General features: G+C 36.7%; 1 protein-coding gene across 22 annotated transcripts in view; it reads right to left on the bottom strand.

Moving 5' to 3' along the window:
* The window catches only part of ERC1 (ELKS/RAB6-interacting/CAST family member 1), a 539,792-nt gene that overhangs the window by 397,172 nt on the left and 121,109 nt on the right, over positions 1–21,511 (bottom strand). For all 22 annotated transcript variants that reach the window (XR_005379702.1, XR_005379703.1, XR_005379704.1 and 19 more), the window contains one exon: positions 19,369–19,536. Coding sequence is in view for 19 of the 22 variants with exons in the window: in XM_038576363.1 (XP_038432291.1) it covers positions 19,369–19,536 (168 nt within the window). In the remaining 3 variants the exon portion in view is untranslated. The remainder of the gene's footprint in view (positions 1–19,368; positions 19,537–21,511) is intronic.

The following is a 21,511-nucleotide window of genomic DNA, read 5'->3' on the forward strand; positions in this document are numbered from 1 at the left end:
TTCTTTACTAAGTATTCAGTTCAAATTACCAAATACACTTTCTCTTGGTCTGCTTTTCTCATGCAATGCAGAATTTAAATGTGCTGGTCTGGATATCTAAGATAAAAATAACCACAAAAACCACTCTGCTACTACTAGATTGATTGCTCTGAATTCTACACTGATCTTTTTGGTTAGTAGTGAGTACATAGTACAATTTTGCGTGAGGTCCATATTTTGCAAACCACAAAAAAACATATTCAGGAAAGCCCCTCAGAGACTAGCGGGACACACGTCATCACACTAATACTATGGCTGGTAGGAGGGATAAGACACTGTTTATTCTACCAAATGCACTGGAGGAACAGCATCCATCTAGCTTGCCAAGAGTCAAGGTCTGTGGCAAACAGGTTATGCCAACTTCAACAAAAACAGGTTTTTCTCTACAAGATTTTCTCTACCAATGGACATGAACAGAAAAATAGCTACCTTGCTCTTTTGGTCTCTCACCAATGATCACAAAACTATTAATTATCTTAAGCTATCTTAACCTTCTTTCATTTTACATCAATAAATACATCTATTTAAATATACATGAGCAGTAAGAATTGCACGGATACAATGACTTGTTTCCTAAAACTCCTATCTTGGCTTTGCCAATGATTTACATCTTTCTAACTCTCTGACCCCATCTCTTCCATTTTTTTCCACTGAATCCTCTGTCATTTTCCCCTTCTTACATCTCTACTTTATAAAACTTCCTCTGTAGAAATCAATTCAATCTTAGGCTTTAACCACCATCTCCAATTAGCAATAACCATGCCTCAGATAAACCTCACTGGCTACGTACGATAGATACTGCCACTGTACAAAGCTAACCACTATCTCCATAACAGCTTCCAAATCTTTATTCCTAACCCCAACCAGTTCTAAAATCCTGAGATTCTAACAAAATATTCTTTTTAACCCAGAACTCTCACTGAATATTTAGTTTAGAATGAGAGTTTCTAAAGAACCTTTTATTTTAAAGATCACCTACTATGGTCAAACATTAACATAAGTTAAATCTTATGGTGTTTATTATTACTTTCTGCATTTTTTCCGGTATTTGGCAGTATTTCACAAATGTTTTAGAAATTAATAATCTAAACTCCTAATTTTAAAACCAATGAACTCAAAGCCCAAACTAAGTGATTTGCCCAAGATCACTAAGTATAATTTCCTATCATTACATTTCCCATTGTTCTCATCTAACAAAGAGGCTGAATGAAGAGCACTGGGCCATGGGATTGACAACATCCACAAGAAAGCATTTTATGTATTTCTTTTTTAAGATTTTATGTATTTGTTCATGAGAGACACAGAGAGAGAGAGGCAGAGACACAGGAACAGGGAGAAGCAGGCTCCATGCAGGGAGCCTGACGTGGGACTGGATCCCAGGTCTCCAGGATCATGCCCTGGGCCGAAGGTGGCGCTAAACCGCTGAGCCACCGGGGCTGCCCCAGGAAGCATTTTAAAAGGCTATTTTGACAAACTGCATTGAGCTCTGCTTAAAGCCTTATACATGACAAAAAGGCTGAAGAGCTCAGAGAAACATCAAAAAGACCAAGGGTATAGATGTGCCATTCCATGGTACACAGTACATAGTACCCAGTACACAGTACTTTGCTCACACACACAAAAGGCTGCAAATTTAGTCTGAAAAAACCAATGTCAATATTGTTTCCATGCACTTTACCCTGAAAACTCATAATCTTCATAACAATCATGGTGATTCATAGACAATGATGTTGTTTTAAAGACAATATGGTAACAACTATACAAACTATACAAAGAATAAAATACAAAGCCGTATTCAGCTACGTAACTACAGTAGAAATGTTAATGTTGGTCTCGGCAAATATGATAAAGCAAAGCAGTCAGCCAACCTAGTTCTTCTACCCCGACCCCTCTAAGCTAACACATCTGTTAATGCTTCCTTATTCTGGTATCAGACTAACATTTAAGTAAACCTTAGAGCCCTAGCCCTCTCTGCATGGAACTCAAAATCACAGAAAGAGACAATTTCCCCATTGGAAGGACCTTAACAGTCACCTGATTCCATCTCTAATCTAAATTCTGGGTCTCTATATCTCCAATAAACAGTCTTCTCTAGTATTTGAACACCTCCAGTAAAATCCAGGTACATAGTTCCCCTCTAGAGGCTGCCCATGCTCTGCTTTTACCAGGCATAAAAGCAATTTCTGATCTAGAAGTTTAAAAATATTTTTCTTTCTGTAATTTTATCCACTGCCCCAGTTCAATCCCTTAAGCTAGATGTTCTTCCATGTAACATCCATTCAGACACATGCAGAATATCATGGACTCCCAAAGCATTTCTTTTCCAAGCTACCCTTCAACTATTCCTTAATATGCCGTGGTTTCAGACTCTTTCCATCTAAACACACTTAAAAGTGCCAACAACCTTTAAATCATTATACCCAGAACTCAATACATCACGGCTGATTCTCTCACCCTTACTTCTGGACACTTTGAAAACAACTGAAGATTGCATATGATTTTTTGGTTTTGAGGGGGTTTTCTGGCAGTCACTACACAGATATTGAAGGATTACTAAAGTAGATTGTTTTTGCTTTTGTCAGTGTTTATGGGTTTGGTTATTATTTTTTTTTTTTTTAAGAATTATTTATTTAGTCATGAGAGACACAGAGAGAGAGAGAGAGAGAGGCAGAGACACAGGCAGAGGGAGAAGCAGGTTCCATGCAGGGATCCTGGGTCTCCAGGATCAGGCCCTGGGCTGAAGGTGGCGCTAAACCACCGAGCCACCCAGGCTGCCCATATTTTTATTTTATTTGCTAGCTTTTTAAAAAAGATTTATTGGGATCCCTGGGTGGCGCAGCGGTTTGGCGCCTGCCTTTGGCCCAGGGCGCGATCCTGGAGACCCCGGATCGAATCCCACGTTGGGCTCCCGGTGCATGGAGCCTGCTTCTCCCTCTGCCTATGCCTCTGCCTCTCTCTCTCTCTCTCTCTCTGTGTGACTATCATAAATAAATAAAAAATTTTTTTAAAAAGTGATAAAAAAGATTTATTTATTGAAAGAGAGAACATGCATGAGTTGGGGGAAGGGCAGAGAGAGAAGCAAACTCCCTGCTGAGTGGGGAGCCCAAACCACAGCTTGATCCCAGGACCAGATCATGTCTTAAGCCAAAATCAAGAGACAGGTACTCAACCAGACTGAGCCACCTAGGCACCCCTACTGGCCCCTACTGACTTTTTTTGGAGAAAGGGAGGGATAGAAAACTAAAGATTTTTATAGGCATTCTATTAAATTTTTATCCTACTTGGTTTAGCCCATTACTCTGCTCTAAAGATCTTTTGGAATGCTGAAATTTTTTTAAAGATTTTATTTATTTATTCATGAGAGACGCAGAGACAGGAAGACAGAGACATAGGTAGAGGGAGAAGCAGGCTGCCTACGGTGAGCCTGATGTGGGACTCGATCCCAGGACCCCGGGCTCACAACTTAAGCCAAAGGCAGATTCTCAATCACTGAGTCACACAGGGGTCCCTGGAATGCTGAATTTCTTATCTAACATGCACATTAGCCATCCCTCCTCCATATTTTGTTCCATCCAATTCATTAATAAAAATATTTAACACAAGAAGAGTCAAGGTTAGAGAGATACATAATCCCACCACAAACTTTTATGTAGGTTAACATAAACCATTAAACACCACCTTTGGGAAAAGTCATTTTATAGTTATGAAGTAACCTAATTATCATCTTATCTTACATTTCTTCCTCTTATTTACACTCCCTTCCTTGCCAGTGCCTTGAAGAGGTATAGGTCTACTCCCCACTTCCCTCTGGCTGGCCCACCCCTGCACCCCTTCTCATCGCTGCCACCACCACCATCACCTGTCTCTTCGCCAGCTGACGTGCCCTCTTGCCCCCTGCACAGCACCATCCCTGCATTCCACAGGGGACTTGGGCAAGGGTGCCGAAGGTAGGCGAGAGGCACACAGAAACAAACCAACTGGCAGCCAGGCAGCCCCTGAGGAGAGACATTCAAAGTCTCCCTGCCCCCCATTCCTTCCAAGATCAGAAAAACTTGTCACCCCGCCTCCACAATGATGCTGGGGAGGTGGGAGGAAGAAGTGGGAATTCCCCTTCCCAGTACCCCAAGAATGTCTGAGCCTTCAATGTTGAATTTTTTTCTTTATTAAAATGTACTTTTATCTTATAAAATCAACCAATCCAAAATGATGTAGACGATAGCAGTGGCTCTGTGAAGGCGGCATCTCTGGTTTGGGAGTAGACAGGCCATGGGGACAGAGGGGGCACAAAGATGTGGTTACTGTCTCTTGCCTCCAGCTCTGTGGAGGTGGGTAGGGTCTACAGTGCAAGCCGGGGTGGGGGCAGGGGGCAAGTGTCTTGTGGGCTTTGGACAATGAGACTCTGACCTTGCTGCATTCCTACTGCTTCCACACCACTACCACTGCCACCACCACTACCACTGCTACCACCACTACCACTGCCACCACCACCACCACTTTCACCACTACCACTGGGTCTCTTCGGAATCTTGGGGTGGGGGGCACCTTTGAGGATCATGGCTACTACCGCCCAGGATTTGAGCGTGGGGAGTGGGCGTAGCCTCAGCAGATGGGACACCCGTGCCCTGCAGGTGTTGACAAGATACACCATCTGTAATGTCCTTGGCACAATAAAACCGAATGTCAGTTTCAAAAAAAAAACAAAAACAAAAAACCCTCTTCCACACTGGAAATCCTACCAAAAAATAATGTAAAATTCACCTTAGATGGCCTAGTTTTAATGCTGACTTTTAGTGACCACCATTTCCAATGAAAAAGTCCAATGGTGACTTTTGGTGATCACCATTTCCAATGAAAAAGATTAGGTGCACAAATGCGGCAATCCTCTTTGTACTCACTTGAAAATCAAAGTGACATTTACTCAAAGCCAATCTCAAAAACCCCTCTCATCTTCATGATTCCTAAATGATGATCAATAACAGATTAGTAATTTTATTTGCATGTGGCCCTAGCCAAAAAACAAAACATTTCATAGCACTTCCCAGACTAAGGAAACTTAAAATGTAGACTCTGATTCAACAGGTCTAAAACATAACTCAAGATTTTGTTTCCACATTTAATGCAATGCCTATCAAAATACCACAGCACTTTTCACAGAGCTAGAATAAACAATCCTAAAATTTTTATGAAACCACAATAGACCCCCACTAGCCAAAGCAATCTTGAAAAAGAAAAAAATTAAAGGCATCATAATTCCAGATTTTAAACTATATTAGAAAGTTATAATCATCAAGACTGGCACAAAAACAGACATATTAAATCAATGGAGCAGAACAGAAAACTCAGAAATGGGCCCACAACCATATGGTCAATTAATCAACAAAGCAGTAAAGAATATTCAATGGAAAAAAGTCTCTTTAACAAATGGTGTTGGAAAAACTGGGCAGCAACATGCAGAAGAATGAAATTGGACCACTTTCTTATATCATACATGAAAACAAATTCAAAATGGATGAAAGACCTAAACATGAGGCAGGAAACCATCAAAATCCTAGAGGAAAACATAGGCAGAACCTCTCTGACCTCAGACATTGCAACTTCTTACTAGACAGGCGCATCACCAGAGGCAAGGGAAACAAAAGCAAAAATAAACTACTGGGACCATCAAGATAAAAAGCTTCTACATAGCAAAGGAAACAATCAACAAAACTAAAAGGCAGCCTACAGAATGGCAGAAGATATTTGCAAATAATATATCTGATAAAGGGTTAATATTCAAAATCTAAAAGAAACTTATCAAGCTCAACACTCAAAAATAAAAAAATCCAGTTAAGAAATGGGCATAAGATATGAATAGCCATTGTTTCAAAGAAGACATCCAGATAGCTAACAGACACATGAAGCTATGCTCAACATAATTCATCATCAGGGACACACAAATCAAAACTACAATGAAGTATCATCTCACACCTGTCAGAATGGCTAACATTAACAACACAAGAAACCATGGATGTTGGTAAGGATGCAGAGAAAGGGGAACTCTCTTACATTACTGGTGGGGATGCCAACTGGTGCAGCCTCTCTGGAGAACAGTATGGAGGTTCCTCAAAAAGTTAAAAATAGAACTAGCCTACAATCCAGCAATTGCACTACCAGGTCTTTACTCAAAGAATACAAAGATACAGATTCGAAAGGGTACAGTCACCCCAATGTTTACAGTAGCATTATCAATAATAGCCAAACTATGGAGAGAGCCCATATGTCCACCAACTGATGAATGGATAAAGAAGATGTGGTGTGTATACACACACACACACACACACACACACACACAAATATTATTCAGCCATAAAAAAGAATGAAATCTTGCCATTTGCAATGATGTGGATAGAGCTAGAGTGTATTATGCGAAGTGAAATAAGTCAGTCAGAGAAAGACAAATACCATGATTTCACTCATATGTGGAATTTAAGAAACAAAACAGATGAACATATGGGGAGGGGGAAAAGAGAAAAAGAGGAAAACAAAAGAGAGAGACAAACCATAAAAGACTCTTAATGACAGAAAACAGAGGGTTGATGGAAGGATGTGGATAAGGAATAGGCTACATGGGTGATGGGTATTAAGGAATGCACTTGTTGTGATGAATCACTGAATGCTACTCCAAAACCAATAATGCATTGTATGTTAACTAGAATTTAAATAAAAAAATTTTTAAACAGGGCACCTGGGGGGCTCTGTCAGTTAAGCATCTGTCTTCAGCTCAGGTCACGTCGTCAGGGTTCTGAGATTGAGCCCCACATTGGGCTCCCTGCTCGGCCTCTCTCCCTCTAACTCTGCTCCCATTCGTGCATGCATTCTCTCTCTCTCTCAAATAAATAAAATCTTTTAAAAAATAAGATGATTTTGTGTTTCCAGTAAGTTCTTAAGTGAGTGGATGCTGCTGGTCTTTGAAGCACATTTTGAATAGATCTCTTGGATGCTTTAGCATAATTTGTTTTTACACATCTTAGGCTTTCATTTTCATTTTTCATGATTAAATTATGCAAGGTACTCTTTTCAGTCCTATGATGGAGAAGACAACAACTATACGCAGAATTTCACTTGCTCTATCATGTAACATGATACCCATGATGGGCACCTGGGTGGTTCTGTGGTTGAGCAGGCCTCTACCTTTGGCTTGGGTCATGATCCCAGACTCCTAGGATCAAGTCCCACATCGGGCTCCTCGTAAAGAGCCTGCTTCTCCCTCTGTTTGTCTCCACCTCTCTCTCTGTGTCTCTCTGACTAAATAAAATCTTAAAAAAAAAATTGTACCAATGAGTATATACAAACTGGAGAAGCTCTACTTTTTATGATCTTACTCCAAAAGTCTTTACTTTTATCGGATAACCTCAATTATTTTGGAGTTTTGGTATTAATGCCACTGTTCTTACATGGGTCTGTGCCAAATTCTTACATTGATATTTGACTTTTTATTCCTGTCACATTAATATCCCTTTTCTACTACTTTTTTTTGCATCTCACTCCTTCCTTGTAGAGACAATTTTGTTCTTTTTAGCAGTTCTTTCTATGTGATCCATAGGTGGTAAACTCTCAGTTTGCATTAGTCTAGGGAAAAAAAAGTCTTTATTCTACCTCCATTGATGAATGATGGTTTCACTGGGTTCAGAATTATGAACTTCTTAAGTTTTTCACTAAATTTGAAGATTTTTACTCTTATTCTCTCTTGTTCCGTTGATGTTGTTGAAAAGCCTGCTGCTGGCCTGTTAATCCTTTTTAGGTAAACTATTATTTCCTCTCTGGTAGCTTTTAAAATCAGTTTATCTATGGTTTCATTGTGATTTATGGTAAGTGTGGATATCCTCCTATTCAAGAATTATTTGCTCCTAAAATGAAGATCTATTCCTATTATCTAGTCAGAAATAATCTCAGTGGGATGCCTGGGTGGCTCAGAGGTTGAGCATCTACCTTTGGCTCAAGGCATGATCCCGGGGTCCTGGGATCAAGTCCCATTATCAGGCTCCCTGAGAGGAGCCTGCTTCTCCCTCTGCCTATGTCTCTGCCTCTCTCTGTGTGTGTCTCTCATGAATAAATAAACAAAATCTTAAAAAGAAAAAAAATGAAATATTCTCAGCAATTACCTCTTCTAAAATTGCCTATTTCCTCTATCCTACCCTTTTGAAACTCCCATAGATGTTAGATTTCTATTTCAACAGACTTCGCTTTAATCCCTATCTTTTCTTGTTTCTTACTGCTCTCTTCATAAGAGACTTCTCCCTCAGACTCCTCACATGTATCTTCCAATTCACTAACTGTACCTGCAGCATTCTCTAGTCTGCAGTTTAACCACTATATTTTTCCTTCAGTTTAGTTATTATGTATTTCATATCTAAAACCCTGCTTTGTTCTTTAACAACCTGCCTGGTATTATTTATAGTGTTTTGCCCTTTCCTGTTTTAAATCCTTCATGTGTTTCATAATGGTACTATTTACTGAGTGTTGTATGTACATGCATTAACTCATTTAACTCTCACAATACTCTATTGTAATGCTATTATTATTCTCATAAATGCTATTTATTCTTCTCATGGTACTGCTATTACTCTTCTCATAAATAAGGAAATTGAAGCACAAAACGTATAAACTTACAAACAAGTAAGTGGCAAAGCCAAGATTAAAAGACATTAAACAACAACAACAAAAAAGACATTAAACAATTATAGCTAGTGCTACCCTTTATTACACTTAAAAGCTTCAGCTTTTACTCTTAACCATACTGAAATAACAGCCCAATAAGTTTTATCTTCTCCTCTATCCTAAAGAGTGCTCCTATGCTTACTACTCCATTCTTTATTTCTAATCATTTCATTTATGGTCTCATTCTACTACCCAATGTTCCTAAGGGTCTAATCACTCTATTGGATTAGAGTTCTTACTTCTGATATTGGTTTGGAGTAGGTTAAATTCCACAGATGATTTAGTAATTTGGGATTGTAAATTCATTCTAAGCAGAGCTCTCATCTGTGGGTATCTGTAGAGACCAGGCTAAAATCAGTGTTGACAGCACTGTACTTACTCAACTCAAAGCTCATCAGAAGATACTTTCTTCTAACTCTAAGACCAGGTAAGTCAGTTTCTCATGTTGTCAACTGATACCGGAAAGAGGAATTTTTTCTAGTCCACTTTTTCCCAGGGTTTATGAAGGAGTCTCGGTTTCAAATCTCTACACCATTTAGTGTCTGCTATCCACACATCACCATTAAAATCCAAACCCCTGGGATTCCTGGATGGCTCAGGGTTTAGCGCCTGCCTTTGGCCCAGGGCACGATCCCAGAGGCCCGGGATTGAGTTCCGAGTCGGGCTGCAGGCATGGAGCCTGCTTCTCCCTCTGCCTGTGTCTCTGCCTCTCTCTGTCTATCATGAATGAATAAATAAAATCTTTTAAAAAATAATAAATAAAATAAAATATACAATACAATAAAATATAAAATACAATAAAATAAAATAAAATCCAAGCCCCTTAGTTACCAAAAAGAATAACCCTTCTAAACCTTAGTTAGAATCCTTGCTGACAGATGACTGTGTTGGAAGGGACGATAAGAAACAGGTACATCTGCCCTGCCATAGAGGTCTGCCAAAACAACTCTTGAGAATCAATATGGTAAATACACTATATTCAACATACCTTACAGTAGTTACACAGTCAGAATTACTGCTTTCAAACTTCTATCAAGTTGAAGAAGGAACTAAATTGCTCTTAATCCTCAATTCATTTAAAACTATCCAAGCACAGTTTTATTGTTATTTTATTATTTTTCCATCGACATTCAATATCCATTCCTCATTCAGTATGTAGCCATTCTAATGTGTGATGTTATTGAATATGCATGTAACTTAGAAAGAGGCTTATTTTTATATGCATATATTTTTAATTTATATGAATGTTATATACATCATTTTGTTCTCTTACTTTTTAAAAAATATATACCCATGGCCCTACGAATACTTCTAGATCATTGCTTTTGACTTTTCTATAGTATTATTACATGATATATTACCCACTGTAGTTTACTCATCTAACTCCTCTAGTAAAAAACATTTGGGCTGCCTTCAATTCCTTATTCTATAGTGAACATCCTTATGCATGTCCTCCTGTGGACCAATGGTAAATTTTCTCTAGGGAACATACCCAGGAATGGCATTACTGGAGCCAACTATGCCGTCTATGTTCCTTTAGGCCAAATCCTTACAAGCACTGAATATTAACTTATTTGCTCATTTTTACCAATTTGATCAATGGAGTATAGCATTTCATCATTTCTGAAATTTGCATTTCTTTATTTACTAATGAGGTTGAGGATCCTATGCTATATTTATTTGCTAACCACTTAGGTTTCCTTATCAGTTAATTGCCTATTTAAACCCTTCTCTCCTTCCCTCCCACAGGGAAGTGGAGGGTTAGGTAAATTGGGGAAGGGGAGTGAGAGATATGGGTTTCCAGTTATGGAATAAGTAAGTCATGGGAACAAATGCACAGCATTAAGAATACAATGATATTGTACATGGCAATATTACAGTATACATGCTAGCTTTTCCTGTGGTGAACACAGCATAATGTATAAACTTTCTTACAGTTTTGCAAGCATCTCTTTTTTATTCTGTATCTCAATCTTTGTTATTTTGGGAGGTGGTGAAAATATCTTCTCCCAGTTACACATTTGTTAACTCTGTCAATAGTGTTCTTTCTTGAACAGAAATCCTTAAATTTGATGGTGTCACTTAAAATATTCTACCTAAGATACATTTTTATTGATTAGTTTTATAGTTTTCTCTTTCACATTGAGATCTTTAATTGATATGGAGTTCACTGTTATATCTGGCACCAGGTAGGTAGCCAATTTTATTCTTCCTATAGTATATCAGTTTCCTAACAGTTAATTAGCACTAGTTTATGATGATCCCAACTACATACATAGCTAACTCTCTATATTTATTTATTTACTTTTAGTGCTCTATCTGCCCAATTCCAGTACCAGTACTATACCAATCTGGGATATACTGTTTGGTTTGGTTAAGTTTATGGGTCTGTAGTATATTTTCAGATGTGTTAAGGCAGATCTCCCACTTATTTTCTTTTTCTTCACTTTAATGTTAGAAAAGCTTTACTTATCTATATATTTAAAATTTTTCAATTGTGGTAAAATACACAAAACATAAAATTAGCCATCTTAACCATTTTTTTTTAATTTTTATTTATTTATGATAGTCACACAGAGAGAGAGAGAGAGGCAGAGACACAGGCAGAGGGAGAAGCAGGCTCCATGCACCGGGAGCCCGACATGGGACTCGATCCCGGGTCTCCAGGATCGTGCCCTGGGCCAAAGGCAGGCGCCAAACCGCTGCGCCACCCAGGGATCCCATCTTAACCATTTTTAAGTGTACAGTTCAGTGAATTTCTAAAAAATTACTGCTAGGAATTTTCATTGGAATTGATGTATATACTAACTTAGGGAGAACTGATATCCTTACGGTATTAAATTATACCATCTACTGATATCAACAGATATCTCTGAATTTCTTTTTCCTCATATCCTCCTATTGTCTTGGGCTTTCTTACTTTCTCTGTTTTTTGGAAAAACCTCAACATAAAAATAATTATTTTTGAACTTTTGATAAAGAGCCATCTGAACCATGGAATTTAAGAAGAGGCTGATTAGCAATTTAATTTTCATAATGATTGTTGTTCATGTTTTCTATTATCTCTTCAACCTTCTTTGTCATATTTTCCAGAAATCTATTTATTTGTTCTATCTTTTCAAGCTTATTAGAATATAACTGTTTATAATTGTCCTTTATTATTTTTTAAGAGTAGTTTTAGCTCTTAAGAGAAGACGGTATAGAGGTTTCCCATATACCTCTTGCCCCTACAGACGAACAGCCTCCCCCTATTATTGACATCATTTATCAGAGTGGTACTTTCTTTTATCAAGATGAAATTCATTTTACTTTAAGTTTTTGTGGGCAAGTCACAAAAAGACATATCATTTCACTTTTAGTAAGTACTTAAGTTAAATTCATAAAGATAGAAGTAGAATGGTGGTTGCTATGACCTAGGAGGAATGACGAGGTTTTTTGTTGTTGTTGTTGTTGTTTTAATGGTACGGAGTGTTTGTTTTGCAAAATGAAGGGAGTTCTGGAGATTGGATATACAACAATGTGAATATACTAAACACCAGTGTTCAGTCTTTTCAATCTTTTCAGATTGGCTTCTTTCATAAAGGAATATCGATTTAAGATTTCTCCATGTCTTTCACAGCTTGATGGCTGTTTTTAGCACTGAATAATACTCCATTGTCTAGATGTACCACAGTTTATCCATTCACCAACTGAAGAAAATCTTTTATTATTTTTAAATTGTATGGTACTGGTAGTCACTTCTTTACCATTTTGTAAGAGACGATCCTGTCTGATTAATGTTTTTAAAACAACTAACTCACCTTACTGTTTCCTGTATATTGATTGCTGATTTAGTTAGTATCTATTACCCTCCATCTTACTATTCCTTTGGTTTTGATTCTAGTTTTTTTCTTCCTAGTTTCCTGATTTGTATACTCAGCTTATTTGCTTTCATTTATTGTTTTCTGATAAATATAAGAATAAGACATTTCCCTCTAAATGCTAGAGGATTAATTATATCCCACAGATTTTCTTTTGCTTTCTAGTCTTTTTTTTTTTTTTTTTTTTTTTTTTAAGTAGGCTACAAACCCAGTGCTGTGCCCAACATGGGGCTTGAATTCACAATCCTGAGATCAAGATCTGGGCTGAGATCAAGAGTTGGATGCTTAACTGATTGTGCCACCCAGGCACCGCTATTCTAGTCTCCTTTAACCCGAAGGCCATTAAGTAGTATATTTTCAAAACAAATCCAAAAGTATGTGTATCCCTATGTTTATTGCAGCATTATTTCCGACAGCCAAGATATGGAAGTAATATAAGTGCCCATTAATAGACAAAGAAAACATGGTATATGTGTATACACACACACACACACTGAAATATTACACAGCTATAAAAGGGATGAGGTCATGCCTTTGAAATAACATGGATGGACCTAGAGAGCACTATGCTTAGTGAAGTAAGTCAGAGAAAGACAAGTACCATATCATTCCATTCATAAGTGGCAATCAAAACAACAAATAAACAAACAAAAAGGAGAATTAGACCTATAAATTCAGAGAACAAACTGATGGGTACCGAGAGCAGGGGAGTGGAGGGTTAGGCAAATTGGGGAAGGGGAGTGAGAGGTACAGGTTTTCAGTTATGGAATAAGTAAGTCACGGGAATAAATGCATAGCATTAAGAATACAATGATATTGTAATGGCAATATTACGGGACACATGCGGGCTTTTCCTGTGGTGAACACAACATAATGTATAAACTTGGTAAGTCACTAAGCTATATACCCAAAACTAAATGTAACACTGTGTCAACTAAACTAAAAACAAACAAACAAAAAAACCACCCACCACCACCACCACCACCACCTAAATTTTCAGATTCCAGACTTTAGTTTTATGTTGCAATTCTTCATTACCGATTTCTAATTTTGCCACATTAGGGAGTCAAAGAACATAGTCCATGTAACTTGAATTCTTGGGAATTCTGACATTTACTCTGTGGCCTAGGACATTTGATTTTTATGACTATTCAGTAAGTTCTCAAGAACACTGAACATTCTCCATTTGTTAGTGCAATATTCTACAGAATACCTGTTTATGCTTATTGATGTTCTGGAAATTTTCTAAATTATTTTTGTTTTTTGTTTTTTTTTTACAGATTTATTTGTTCACGATAGAGAGAGAGAGAGAGAGAGAGAGAGGCAGAGACACAGGCAGAGGGAGAAGCAGGCTCCATGACAGGAGCCCGACGCAGGACTCGATCCCGGAACTCCAGGATTGCGCCCTGAGCCAAAGGCAGGCGGTAAACTGCTGAGCCACCCAAGGATCCCCTTATTTTTGTTTCTTTGATCAAGTTCTGAAAGGAACATGTACTAATGACCAGCTAATTGTTGATATACCTATTTCTCTCCATTACTGTTTTATACACTTGAAGGCAAATGCAATGTTGTTAGATGCATAAATGTCCACAATCATTGTATTTCTTGATCTACTGTTCTTTTTATTAATATATAATATTGCTCTGTATGCTTTATAACTGCTTTGCTCAGTCTGTTAACTTGATTTCGGCTCAAGTCACAATCTCAAGACCTCACAATTGAGCTGCATGTCAGGCTCCCATGTCAGGCTCCATGCTCAGCACAGTCTGCTTTTCCCTCTTCCTCTGCTCCCCACACACTCCCCACCAGTGTGCTCTTTAAAAAAAAAAAAAAAAAAGATAATTAGTGGCACCTGGGTGGCTCAGTCAGCTCAGTGTCTGACTCTTGTTCTCAGCTCAGGTCTTGATCTCAGGGTCATGAGTTCAAGCCCCTCATTGTGCCCACACTCAGCGTGGAGCCTACTTAAAATATATATATATAAATAATTTAACTAATGTTAAAATAAATCAGATTGGGAAGACATTTTCTTGATCCTTTTATTTTTTTAAATCTTTCTATTCTTTTATTTTTAATTCTGTTATTTTTTTGTTCTATGCTTAACTCTTATTGACAATATATTCTGTATCTTATTTTCTAATGCAACTGAGATTTGTATTTTAATCTAAATTTAACTTATTTGCACATACTGCCTTTACCATTATTCATACATACCATTTTGGCCAACATTTTTCATAGCATCCACATACCTCTTGTTTTTCCCCACCCCCTCCTCCCCAATTCTTTCTGTTCTCCACTAGATAAATTGAGTGTTATACTTAAGATCTGAAACTTAAAACATTGTATTGATCCTAGTGTATTAACAGCCATACTTACACTTCTATTTTCCTGTCATTTTCTCAAGTTTATCATTATCTGCATCTCCTCAAATAAGGCACTGCCCCATCACTACTGTGAATGGTGCCAACTTACCCTTTGGAGTTGGAGGACTGGTGGTGGTGGGCAGGAAGCCCCAAAATCTGAGAACCTCTGATGTAATAATATGAACTTCTACTCTACCAACACTCTTTCTGAAGTGATCTTCTACTCAGGTATAGGTAATGTGGAGGGAAAAGGGGGTGCTCAGAAGCTAATCAGGCCATCTTCACAAGCCAGCTTGAATACTACATCAATGTTATACTACAAGAACTGCCCCCCCTACTACCCCGTGGTTCATACCAGGCTAAACACTGCTCAGAGTAGTAATGGAGCAATGATCCACCTAGAGCAATGAGAAAGAAACAGTTACTGAAAAATATCCCAAAACACCTCTTCATGCCAAGTCCTCTTTTATTCTGAAAAACTGTTCCATATATACACACATATATTCAGATTCCACACAGGGAAGCATTATAGCATTATGTCAAGAACATAAACTCTGGAGTTTCAACTGATCAAATTCTGAATCCCAGGTAATCATGCAATAACTCACATAACCTCAATCTCTCCAAGCTTCAGTATGCCATCTTTAAAATGTTATGACAATTCTTATTTCTTAGAAGATTACTGCAAGGATTAACTGAGAAAATGAAAGAAAGTATATGCTCCTGCATGACACAGAAAGCATTCAATGTTAGACTTTATCAAATATGTTCTATAAATTATGGAAAAATTAGATGATCTCTAAAATGCACTCAGTCCTAAGGATATACTACTAACTCTAAGTATCCTGAGGAAGTCAAAACTCTAACTTGAAAAGCACAGCATACTGGGGCACTGGGTTAGGAAAGCAAGCAGAAGGTGCACGTCAAACAACATTCAGGTTCCACTGCCTAAACATCCTACAGCCATGGCAGCTCTTTATTTTGTGCTAAATGCTGATTCCCTGATTCAGCTATGAAAGAACTACTCCCTATAAACTGTCAGTAAGATACAGATGATAATATTCACCTATAATAAATAGAATTCTAAAATTCAATATCTGGGAGAAGAAAAAATTATACTAATTTGAAGCAGTAAGGTCTCCATTATTTTAATTTATTGATAAAATCGGTTCTACACATGAAGAACTCAAACAGAAAATAAATTCACTAGAACGTCCACAGTATGTATCAAGAATTAGAAACAAGAAAGTGACCATAAAATAGAAAATTTTCTGAAAATCTTATAACCAGTATTGAAAGTCCCAGGGTACCAGTGAGATTAGACCAAGGACCAACCAAAAGTCATATGGTAATTAAAAACTTCATATAATTCCCCACAATGAAAGCAAAAAAAACCAATATTTATCTTGCTTAATCCATAAAATTAATCTGAGGATCACATGAAACAACAGAGATCAAATAAACAATGCTTATAAACTTTAAGGTAGGTAAAAAAATTTGAAACCCATTGATATTTAATATTTCCCTCTAAATTCAGATAAGAGCTACATAATTAAACATCTATTCTAGCCACAACAACCTTAGGAAGTTGGTACTATTAATTATTCCCACTTACAAATGAGGAAATGAAGGATTATAGAGATAAAGGTAAATCATCCAAGGTCATATAACTGATAAACATAGATAGTTGCATTCAAATTTAGATCTGACTCCAAAGCTCATGCTTTTAACCACTATGTTACTAAATCCAGACCACCTCTGTAAAGATCAACAGATTAAAAGAAATGTTCATAAAATAGGAACCATTCCAGAGATACTATATATTGTACACCGCCCAACACAAAAGGGCCTCATTCCCTAGACCATGAATAGAAAGAAAATCAGTTCTTTTCCCATATCCTATTTTTCTTTAAAGGATTTTTTAAAACTCCCTGATGCATGTTCTTTCTCAGACATACTTGAATTTAGTGATGTGACAGATCAAAGTCTAGGACAGCTGCAGAGATGAGGACAATATCAGTTAAGAGCAAATTATAAAAAATATGTGACAATTTTCACAGAGCTGGCTCAAAGTGCCTCTTATTGGGCTCTAACATAAGAGGATACCTTAGAAAAAGTGACCCTGGTCAAATGTCACCAGAGTAATTTGAGAAAAAAAACACATGCTAATAAATCGGCATATAATTTTCATGTAATTATCTTAGACTCAAAAGATTGTTAGCTTTTACACTGTTATCTTTTAGGATGAGATGGTCATGTTTCAGGCGGCTGTCCTAGTAACTTATAAGGGTAATCACTGAAACTCAGTTACTCCCACAATGGCTAAAAACAAATATAAAAACTATTCAAGAATGACACAAATACAGTCTTTACTCTCTATGGTACAAGAAATCAATCACAAGCCCATCTGTGTGAGACCTAGCGAATAAGAACACTATATGAGAGGGGTACGAAGAAAAGGATGGATTGCCAAGAGGAAAAAAGTCATTTATTAGACTGTGACAAGCTTTTCAATGTTTGTATTATCATTAACCAACTGCCTGGTTCTCTTAATTTATACACCTGTCACCTCTAGCCAATGCTATCATAGCAGTAAACTTGGAAATCGGCTCACCTCTAAAACACTGGCACCCTCTTCTGACCCTTTTGTAGTACTGCATGCACACCAGTTACTGGGGTGAAAACTTTTTTTGGGGGGGGGGGTGAAAACTCTTAATAAGCCGTAAGTTAGTAACTTTGCAGGTAACATTTTCCAGATAATTTTATATTTGCAATTTCCTGGTTGAACATAAAATCAGCTTAATAAAACTATAAAACAAATCTTCTAAATAAAATGTATGCCAATGAAAAGAAAACCGTATTCTTTTAATATTTTCAGTTTATATATATAAGCTGATTTTAATATAATAGCTATAATGATGACAGTAAGGCTTTATACTGTATGCAATAAACTAGTTTAATCCTAACAACCTGATGAAGCAGACACATCTTACAGATGTAGGAAAAGTGAGGCACAGTGAAGTTAAATAACATGTCCAGGATCACATTCTTGGTAGGTAACTAGTAAAGCTGAATTTCAAACTCAGTAACTATGACCCCAGAGCCAAAACTAATTTTTATCTAAAATATCCCTGTGAGGAAGAATGAGGTTGATATCCTGCTAATATGAAACGTGATTGATAAAAAAAAAAAAAAAAGTTCAAGTTGTAAGGAAAATTACAAATTCATCATCCAAATCTCTCATTTTCAGCAAAGTCCCAAACTGTACAAAAATCAAATATTACATGAAAGAGTTTTGGTGATTTCCCCATTCCTCCACACTTGATGATTCTCATCTTCTGTCATCTATATTGTTTTTATGCGTTCTTTTTAATCCTCATTCCTCTTTTCCATCTAAGTATGCCCTTATTTACCTATTTGATTCTTTAAAAGAAAAAGGAAAAAAAAACTAATCCACATCGTATGCTTTATTTTTCTTCTATACAGCAGAACTACTTATCTAATTCTACCTAAATTCCCTATTTCACTAGGCCTTTTAAAAAATACTTAAGACAATAAATTCATATAGCATCATCAATTCCTTCTCTTGGATCATTACAGATATGATAGATTCTCATCTGTATAGAATTATTTAAGGTACTCCTACCTATAAATAGGGCTGACAGACTAATCTCCTAAGGTTTCTAAAAATATTAACTTCATTTTTTTCCAAAGATTTTATTTATTCATGAGAGACAGAGAGAGAGAGAGAGAGAGAGAAAGGCAGAGACATACGAAGAGGGAGAAGCAAGCTCCATGCAGGGAGTCTGATGCAGAACTCGATCCCGGGACTTCAGGAGAATGCCCCTAAGCCATAGGCAGATGCTCAACCACTGAACCACCCAGGCATCCCCTAACTTCACTTTCAAACAAGATATGAGGGCACATTGTCTCATGATCTGTAGTTCAAAACAAGATCTACCTAGAACATTTCTAGATTCTGCAGTTTGCCTACATAAAGCTATTCATAATATCAGAAATTAAGAACACAATAATCTCAACAGAGAGTAACCACCCTCACTGCCTTTCATGACTAGAAGATTCACCATGGGTGAAAGCAAAAGATTCCTTTGGATTTCTTTTTTACAACTATCTTTTCATTTCAAAATGTTAAAGTATACTTGGAAGTACAAACTTGGGGAATGTTCAAAGAATTAAAAAACACACATAAACTACACCAAATTTAATTAGTTAGATCTAAGAACAATTGAAACAAGACAGTTATATTTTAGTATAGGAAGTGATCACATTGCTAAAGAATCATTTTATTATTCCTATCTCCCAAATCTAAGTATAACAAAAACAGCACAGGTGATATACATGAAAAGGTGTCAAGGAACTGATTTCCCTGCAAATGCCAGAATTCTTTTTACCTCAGTCTGTAGGATGGCAGCCCGTTGTTCTTTAGCAGTCAAGGACTCCTTCAGCACTTCAATGTGTTGCTTACTGTCTGAGAACTGGTTTGTGAGTGTTTCTAGCTTTGTCTGTAGGGCTAGTAGTTCTGTGTCCTTTCTGGACAGCTCCTGCTTCACCTGACCAATCTAGAGAAGAAAATAAAACACTGTAAGGAACAAAGAAATGAAACAACCACGTTTGATCTAGATCTTTGACAGATCTTAGTCACAAAATCTGAAACTAAATATAGTACTATTAGTTTTATGACAAAACATAATTAATTCATCCTTTTGCATCATCTAATCTTGGATAACAACCCATCACAAAAAAAAAAAAAAAAGTTTGTCAACAAATAGGGAAATTCCAGTTTTCATTTATTATATCTCCTAAATACTCTTCAAAATCCCTTAGATAAAGAACAGAAGGAGAAAAATTCCAAATTCAATTAGATTACTATGAAATAGCAAGAAGCATCTGAATATCACTGTGCTAATCAGTTTTCATTTTATTAAGTCAGACCTCTTAAAACATAAAGCAGGATTAGTGTAGAGGTAAAACAGAAGGGAAAAAGAAAACCTCCTAGCATTGCTATTTAAAGTTAAATTCGAAAGGTGCTGCTGGTATACTTTTTATTTTTTCATTTGCAAACAAAAGTTCACATAAAATCATCTTAAAAAGCCCACTTTCGTGTTATGTGGCATTATCAACCCATGCCTTTTAGAAATCATTTAATTTTGATGAGTTAGAGATATTGACCTAAGAAAAGATTCCACCTACAAAGTCCCATCAGCTACAACATGTCATATCAACTAAATTGATAAAAGTATATGACTTAAATGCATAAAGGCTCATTCTTTAAGAATCTACATGTGTAATTTGAATCTGAATTACTGACAGAGTAATCCGTAAGTCAAGAGGTGCCATTCACTCTCCCATAAATTTTTCCCCTCTTAAAAAAAATTTTTATGTAATACCTCATTTACATTTCTGTTTCTAAGAATTTTCTAAATAGTCTCTCATTCTAAATGTACACCAAATAAACAAAAATCAGACTTGCTTTTACCTTCTGTCTCCTGCCTAGTAAAGTAGTTGTGCACTAACAGATTAATTATTGGAAGTATAAATCTGGTAAGTCACTAATTTCAATATTACTGATGAAATGGAAAGTCCTTTGTTATTTTTTTCATTGAACATATCTACAGTATTTTCACTATAATAATCTTTGGTATAAAGGACAATTTTGAGAACAATTTCTCATGAGGAAATATGAAATAAATATTATTTTAAATAAAATTAGGCTTTTAAGAAGCCCTAAAAATATACTTCTGATTTACTCTTCTTGTTTAGCAAGAAGACAAGCATTTTTTCATATGCATGAAAATTCTATTTGTAGATTTAGTTATTCATTAACCCCACAAATATTTCTATTTGCTTACTGTATGCAAACTACTGAGGATACTAAGAACATCAGTGGAAGAAGACTATACATGGCAGCTATCTTCACCCTGTAATATGAGTATGTACCCTGGAACTACCACATACTATAATGCAGGGTATCTCCACCCTGTAATATGAATACATACCCTGGAGCTACCATGTACTATAGTGCTGGGGCATCTTCACCCTGTAATATGAATATGTGCCCTCGAACTACCACGAACTGAATGCTAGGGCATCTTTCATGACATCCCCTCTCCAACAAAAAAACACCTATTTATAGCATTCCATCCTTAACATACAGGTTGCACTAAAAACACACTTGCTGTATGAATGAACATACGGGAGAAATGTTTAAAATGGTATCACTCCCTCAACTAAAGAACTGCTACAATTTAAAGATTATTCATATTTCCAATTACCTCCAATCACATGGTTAAAAATAATTATAAAATCCCTGTTTTCTCATCATCTACTTTATTTATCTATTTCATCTATTTTTATCTATAATTATTAAATAATTATAAAATCCCTGTTTTCTCATCCTCAAATAATGCTATATTGGCCATAAAGACTGAGAAGGGAAAGAAAATATTCTAATGGAAAGCAGAGTTTAGAATTAGAAGTACACATTTTCCAGAAAAGCTTGGAGCATGAGGCTTTGCAATCACTCACACCTGAGGA

This window comes from Canis lupus, chromosome 27 (assembly GCF_011100685.1).
Source record: "Canis lupus familiaris isolate Mischka breed German Shepherd chromosome 27, alternate assembly UU_Cfam_GSD_1.0, whole genome shotgun sequence".
Lineage (NCBI taxonomy): Eukaryota > Metazoa > Chordata > Mammalia > Carnivora > Canidae > Canis > Canis lupus.